At 37.3% G+C, this 7,500-nt stretch overlaps 1 protein-coding gene across 1 annotated transcript in view; it reads right to left on the bottom strand.

Moving 5' to 3' along the window:
- tmem91 (transmembrane protein 91) overlaps positions 1-6,189 on the bottom strand; it is a 32,930-nt gene extending 26,741 nt beyond the window's left edge. Inside the window, exon 1 of the mRNA XM_064975389.1 lies at positions 5,727-6,189. Within this exon, the coding sequence (XP_064831461.1) occupies positions 5,727-6,185 (459 nt within the window). The 5' untranslated portion in view covers positions 6,186-6,189. The remainder of the gene's footprint in view (positions 1-5,726) is intronic.
- Between the last annotated feature and the right edge of the window lie 1,311 nt (positions 6,190-7,500).

The raw sequence follows: 7,500 nt of genomic DNA, 5'->3' as shown, positions 1-7,500 counted from the left end.
ATAATTCAGTTAGAATTTAGCGCAAATAAAGTAGTGGAATAATTCAGTTTGACATGTCATGAACATAAAGTAGTGGAATAATTCGGTTTGACATGTAGCGAACATAAAGTAGTGGAATAATTCAGTTTGACATGTAGTTGAACATAAAGTAGTGGAATAATTCAGTTAGAATGTAGTTGAACATAAAGTAGTGGAATAATTCAGTTAGAATGTAGTTGAACATAAAGTAGTGGAATAATTCAGTTAGAATGTAGCGAACATAAAGTAGTGGAATAATTCAGTTAGAATGTAGTGAACATAAAGTAGTGGAATAATTCAGTTAGAATGTTGTGAACATAAAGTAGTGGAATAATTCAGTTAGAATGTAGCGAACATAAAGTAGTGGAATAATTCAGTTAGAATGTAGCGAACATAAAGTAGTGGAATAATTCAGTTAGAATGTAGCGAACATAAAGTAGTGGAATAATTCAGTTAGAATGTAGTTGAACATATAGTAGTGGAATATTTCAGTTAGAATGTAGTTGAACATAAAGTAGTGGAATAATTCAGTTTGACATGTAGTGAACATAAAGTAGTGGAATAATTCAGTTAGAATGTAGTGAACATAAAGTAGTGGAATAATTCAGTTAGAATGTAGCGAACATAAAGTAGTGGAATAATTCAGTTAGAATGTTGCGAACATAAAGTAGTGGAATAATTCAGTTTGACATGTAGTGAACATAAAGTAGTGGAATAATTCAGTTAGAATGTAGTGAACATAAAGTAGTGGAATAATTCAGTTAGAAAGTAGCGAACATAAAGTAGTGGAATAATTCAGTTAGAATGTTGCGAACATAAAGTAGTGGAATAATTCAGTTTGACATGTCATGAACATAAAGTAGTGGAATAATTCGGTTTGACATGTAGCAAACATAAAGTAGTGGAATAATTCAGTTTGACATGTAGTTGAACATAAAGTAGTGGAATAATTCAGTTAGAATGTAGTTGAACATAAAGTAGTGGAATAATTCAGTTTGACATATCGTGAACATGAAGTAGTGGAATAATTCAGTTAGAATGTAGTGAACATAAAGTAGTGGAATAATTCAGTTAGAATGTAGTTGAACATAAAGTAGTGGAATAATTCAGTTAGAATGTTGCGAACATAAAGTAGTGGAATAATTCAGTTTGACATGTAGTGAACATAAAGTAGTGGAATAATTCAGTTAGAATGTAGTGAACATAAAGTAGTGGAATAATTAAGTTAGAATGTAGTTGAACATAAAGTAGTGGAATAATTCAGTTAGAATGTAGTTGAACATAAAGTAGTGGAATAATTCAGTTTGACATGTAGTGAACATAAAGTAGTGGAATAATTCAGTTAGAATGTAGTTGAACATAAAGTAGTGGAATAATTCAGTTAGAATGTAGTTGAACATAAAGTAGTGGAATAATTCAGTTAGAATGTAGTTGAACATAAAGTAGTGGAATAATTCAGTTAGAATGTAGTGAACATAAAGTAGTGGAATAATTCAGTTAGAATGTAGTTGAACATAAAGTAGTGGAATAATTCAGTTAGAATGTAGTTGAACATAAAGTAATGGAATAATTCAGTTTGACATGTAGTGAACATAAAGTAGTGGAATAATTCAGTTAGAATGTAGTTGAACATAAAGTAGTGGAATAATTCAGTTTGACATGTAGTGAACATAAAGTAGTGGAATAATTCAGTTAGAATGTAGTGAACATAAAGTAGTGGAATAATTCAGTTAGAATGTAGCGAACATAAAGTAGTGGAATAATTCAGTTAGAATGTTGCGAACATAAAGTAGTGGAATAATTCAGTTTGACATGTCATGAACATAAAGTAGTGGAATAATTTGGTTTGACATGTAGCGAACATAAAGTAGTGGAATAATTCAGTTTGACATGTAGTTGAACATAAAGTAGTGGAATAATTCAGTTAGAATGTAGTTGAACATAAAGTAGTGGAATAATTCAGTTTGACATATCGTGAACATGAAGTAGTGGAATAATTCAGTTAGAATGTTGTGAACATAAAGTAGTGGAATAATTCAGTTAGAATGTAGTTGAACATAAAGTAGTGGAATAATTCAGTTAGAATGTAGTTGAACATAAAGTAGTGGAATAATTCAGTTTGACATATCGTGAACATGAAGTAGTGGAATAATTCAGTTAGAATGTAGTTGAAAATAAAGTAGTGTAAATATTCAGTTTGACATGTAGTTGAACATAAAGTAGTGGAATAATTCAGTTAGAATGTAGTTGAACATAAAGTAGTGGAATAATTCAGTTTGACATATCGTGAACATGAAGTAGTGGAATAATTCAGTTAGAATGTAGTGAACATAAAGTAGTGGAATAATTCAGTTAGAATGTAGTTGAACATAAAGTAGTGGAATAATTCAGTTAGAATGTAGTTGAACATAAAGTAGTGGAATAATTCAGTTTGACATATCGTGAACATGAAGTAGTGGAATAATTCAGTTAGAATGTAGTTGAAAATAATGTAGTGGAATAATTCAGTTTGACATGTAGTGAACATAAAGTAGTGGAATAATTCAGTTTGACATATCGTGAACATGAAGTAGTGGAATAATTCAGTTAGAATGTAGTGAACATAAAGTAGTGGAATAATTCAGTTAGAATGTAGTTGAACATAAAGTAGTGGAATAATTCAGTTTGACATATCGTGAACATGAAGTAGTGGAATAATTCAGTTAGAATGTAGTTGAAAATAAAGTAGTGTAATAATTCAGTTTGACATGTAGTTGAACATAAAGTAGTGGAATAATTCAGTTAGAATGTAGTTGAACATAAAGTAGTGGAATAATTCAGTTTGACATATCGTGAACATGAAGTAGTGGAATAATTCAGTTAGAATGTAGTGAACATAAAGTAGTGGAATAATTCAGTTAGAATGTAGTTGAACATAAAGTAGTGGAATAATTCAGTTAGAATGTAGTTGAACATAAAGTAGTGGAATAATTCAGTTTGACATATCGTGAACATGAAGTAGTGGAATAATTCAGTTAGAATGTAGTTGAAAATAATGTAGTGGAATAATTCAGTTTGACATGTAGTGAACATAAAGTAGTGGAATAATTCAGTTTGACATATCGTGAACATGAAGTAGTGGAATAATTCAGTTAGAATGTAGTGAACATAAAGTAGTGGAATAATTCAGTTTTTACATATCGTGAACATAAAGTAGTGGAATAATTCAGTTTTTACATATCGTGAACATAAAGTAGTGGAATAATTCAGTTAGAATGTAGCAAACATAAAGTAGTGGAATAATTCAGTTCGAATGTAGCAAACATAAAGTAGAGGAATAATTCAGTTTGACATGTAGTGAACATAAAGTAGTGGAATAATTCAGTTTGACATATCGTGAACATGAAGTAGTGGAATAATTCAGTTTGACATATCGTGAACATGAAGTAGTGGAATAATTCAGTTAGAATGTAGTGAACATAAAGTAGTGGAATAATTCAGTTTTTACATATCGTGAACATAAAGTAGTGGAATAATTCAGTTTTTACATATCGTGAACATAAAGTAGTGGAATAATTCAGTTAGAATGTAGCAAACATAAAGTAGTGGAATAATTCAGTTAGAATGTAGCAAACATAAAGTAGTGGAATAATTCAGTTAGAATGTAGCGAACATAAAGTAGTGGAATAATTCAGTTAGAATGTTGTGAACATAAAGTAGTGGAATAATTCAGTTAGAATGTAGCAAACATAAAGTAGTGGAATAATTCAGTTTGACATGTCGGGGAATATAAGCGATGGTTTACCTGACATGGTTCACCTATGTGTCCCGTAGGGCATCAGCTATATTATAGCGATATAACTATGTAGTTATGCATCAGGTACAGTAGACTACATCACCAGGAGTGATGCATTGTTCTGAAGCCACCGCCCCTCCGTCTGGACACTTCCCCATTTTTTTGTAAAAAAAAAAATATATATATTTTGGAAGCTATAAAAGAGCCTCTCTGTCAGTCATCTATAGTATAAACATAAATCATTGGTTTAAACAAAGAGATTTGCTCTGTTCTGTTAATGTAAAACAACCTATTCTCACCACTCTGTGTGTGTAGCGTACTGTCTACTGTACTGTAAGACAACACAGTACGGCAACATTTACCGATCCAACCTGGATGTCCCAGCAATGAGAGACTGTACTTCTAATATATACTGAACAATAAAATATAAACGCAACATGCAACGATTTTAAAGATTTTACTGAGTCACAGTTCAATTGAAATAAACTCATTAGGCCCTAATCTATGGATTTCACGTGACTGGGAATACAGATATATATCTGTTGGTCACAGATAGTAGAGGAAAAGTAGAGGAGTGGAGGAGTGGATCAGAAAACCAGTCAGTATCTGGTGTGGATCAGAAAGCCAATCAGTATCTGGTGTGACCACCATTTGCCTCATGCAGAGCCACATCTCCTTCACATAGAGTTGATCAGGCTGTTGATTGTGGCCAGTGGAATGTTGTCCCACTCCTCTTAAATGGCTGTTGCTGGATATTGGCGGGAACTGTGACGTTTTCAGCTTCCAGGAATTGAGTACAGGTCCTTGCGACATGGGGCCGTGCATTATCATACTGAAACATGAGATGATGGCAGCAGATGAATGGCACGACAATGGGCCTCAGGATCTCGTCACAGTATCTCTGCATTCAAATTGCCATCGATAGAATACAATTGTGTTGGTTGTCCATTGCTTATGTCTGCCCATACCATCACCCCACTGCCACCATGGGGCGCTCTGTTCTCAATTGTGGTATTATGTGTTTTTTCACGTGATTTGTAACTTAAGTTGTACATAATGTTTCTGCCACCAATATTACTCGCCAACGTGCAATGATTGGACAATAAACTAGACGAGGTACAATCACGAATATCCTACCAACGGGACATCAAAAACTGTAACATGTTATGTTTCAACGGAATCGTGGCTGGATGATGACATGGATATTCAGCCAGTGGGATACACGCTGCACCGGCAGGATAGAACAACATGGTCTGCACATATTTGTAAACAACAGCTGGTGCACGAAATCTAAGGAAGTCTCTAGAGTTTGCTCACCTGAAGTAGTATGTTATGATAAACTCCAGATCACACTATTTGCCAAGAGAGGAAACGGCTCAGCCAGAGGCGGCGCCCCCAGTGGCCGGGGACTTTATGGCAGGGAAATTTAAATCAGTTCTACCTCATTTCTACCAGCATGTTAAATGTGCAACCAGAGGGAAAATAACTCTGGACCACCTTTACTCCACAGAGACGCATACAAAGCTCTCCCTCGCCCTCCATTTGGTAAATCTGACCAGTCAGTTGGATGGATTATCTTGGCAAAGGAGAAAAGCTCACTAACAGGGATGTAAACAAATTTGTTCACAATATTTTAGAGAAACCACTTTTCTGCTATCTTTTATTACTGCTCATGAAACCAACATGTTGTGTTATATTTCTGCAGAGTAATATAGTATATGTATATATATATATATATAGTATATGTATATATAATATAATATAGTATATGTATATAGTATATATAGTATATGGCATTTAGAAGACCTTTATACAAAGGTACTTTCATGCATAGGTTATGTATGGGGGGGCCCCAGCAGAAATCAAACCCACGACCCTTAGCATTGCAAGCACCATGCCCTACTGACCGTGCAACAATGGGATCCTTTCTCACCTCGTAGTCGGGCAGCAGATCGTCTTCGTCCTCTAGGCTGTAGAAGACAGAGTGAATGTCCTGTTCGCTCTCCGCAAACAGTTTCCTCTCTAGCGGTGACTCGGGGTAGACGTCCACAAACGTGGTCTCCAAATAGTCCCTGTTCCCCAGACCCATGGCATCCGGGTGGCCCCAGGGAGGAGCCGGTGGGTACAGGGTCTCCAGAGTGCTGGGGAGGGAGCAAGGATCTAACAGCTGTTGCTGGGCCTGCTGGTACCCGAGCTCCCCTGGTCCTGGTTCTCCTGCCCTCCCGCAGTAAACCCTCCAGCCCAGTGGGGGCAGTGTTTTATCCTCCTCACACCTCATCGGGACACCGTTGAACAGGCGGTTAGTGGTGCAGGTAGTACCCAGGCCTCGGGGATCTGCCTTGGGGCTCTCTCTTCCTAGCAGAGGGTGCTCTAGTTCGTCCAGACTCTCCATCCCTCTTTCTCTCTCTCTGGTCTGTTCTGGTAGATAGCTAACGCAGCCGATTGCCTGGCCGGGAGGGAAGCCACCACATCAACCAATCAATGGTCTGGAAATCGATCTTGCAGATAAAAAGAGAAAGCGTCCCTGAAAAGTGTTCTTTTGGATTTAAGAGAAAAGTGCCGCTGCCTCGCTGGCTTTGGTAACACACTGGTAATCCATGTTCAATCCAATTAGTTTCAATGGTTCTCTTATTACAGACCTTGTTCTCAAACCGATAGAGAGAAGCACAAATCACGATGGCATCCTTAGTCGGTCCCCAGACCTCTTCTCTGTGTTGGGTTCTGTTGTGTTCTATTGTGTTGGGTTCTGTTGTGTTGCGTTCTGTTGTGTTGTGTTCTCTTGTGTTGGGTTCTGTTGTGTTGGGTACTGTTCTGTTGTGTTGGGTTCTGTTGTGTTGGGTTCTGTTGTGTTCTGTTGTGTTGTGTTCTGTTGTGTTGGGTTCTGCTGTGTTCTATTGTGATGTGTTTTGTTCTGTTGTGTTGGGTTCTGTTGTGTTGGGTTCTGTTGTGTTCTGTTATGTTGTATTAGGTTCTGTTGTGTTCTGTTGTGTTGGGTTCTGTTCTGTTGTGTTGGGTTCTGTCCTGTTGTGTTGTGTTGGGTTCTGTTGTGTTGGTTTCTGTTGTGTTCTGTTGTGTTGTGTTGGGTTCTGTTGTGTTGTGTTCTGTTGGGTTGTGTTGGGTTGTGTTGTGTTCTGTTGTGTTCTGTTGGGTTCTGTTGTGTTCTGTTGGATTCTGTTGTGTTGTGTTGTGTTCTGTTGGGTTCTGTTGTGTTGTGTTGTGTTCTGTTGGGTTCCGTTGTGTTGTGTTCTGTTGGGTTCCGTTGTGTTCTGTTGGGTTCCGTTGTGTTGGGTTCCGTTGTGTTGTGTTGTGTTGTGTTGGGTTCTGTTGGGTTCTGTTGTGTTGGGTTCTGTTGTGTTGTGTTCTGTTGTGTGGTGTTCTGTTGGGTTGTGTTGTGTTCTGTTGGGTTCTGTTGTGTTGTGTTGGGTTCTGTTGGGTTATGTTGTGTTCTGTTGTGTTGAGTTCTGTTGGGTTCTGTTGTGTTCTGTTGGGTTCCGTTGTGTTGTGTTGTGTTCTGTTGTGTTCTGTTGGGTTGTGTTCTGTTGGGTTCTGTTGGGTTGTGTTGTGTTCTGTTGTGTTCTGTTGGGTTCCGTTGTGTTGTGTTCTGTTGGGTTCTGTTGGGTTCTGTTGTGTTGTGTTCTGTTCTGTTGTGTTCTGTTGGGTTCTGTTGTGTTCTGTTGGGTACTGTTGTGTTCTGTTGGGTTCCGTTG

The sequence above is a fragment of the Oncorhynchus masou genome, chromosome 9, assembly GCF_036934945.1.
Source record: "Oncorhynchus masou masou isolate Uvic2021 chromosome 9, UVic_Omas_1.1, whole genome shotgun sequence".
Taxonomy (NCBI): Eukaryota; Metazoa; Chordata; class Actinopteri; order Salmoniformes; family Salmonidae; genus Oncorhynchus; species Oncorhynchus masou.
This window is presented reverse-complemented; position numbering and strand designations above follow the sequence as displayed.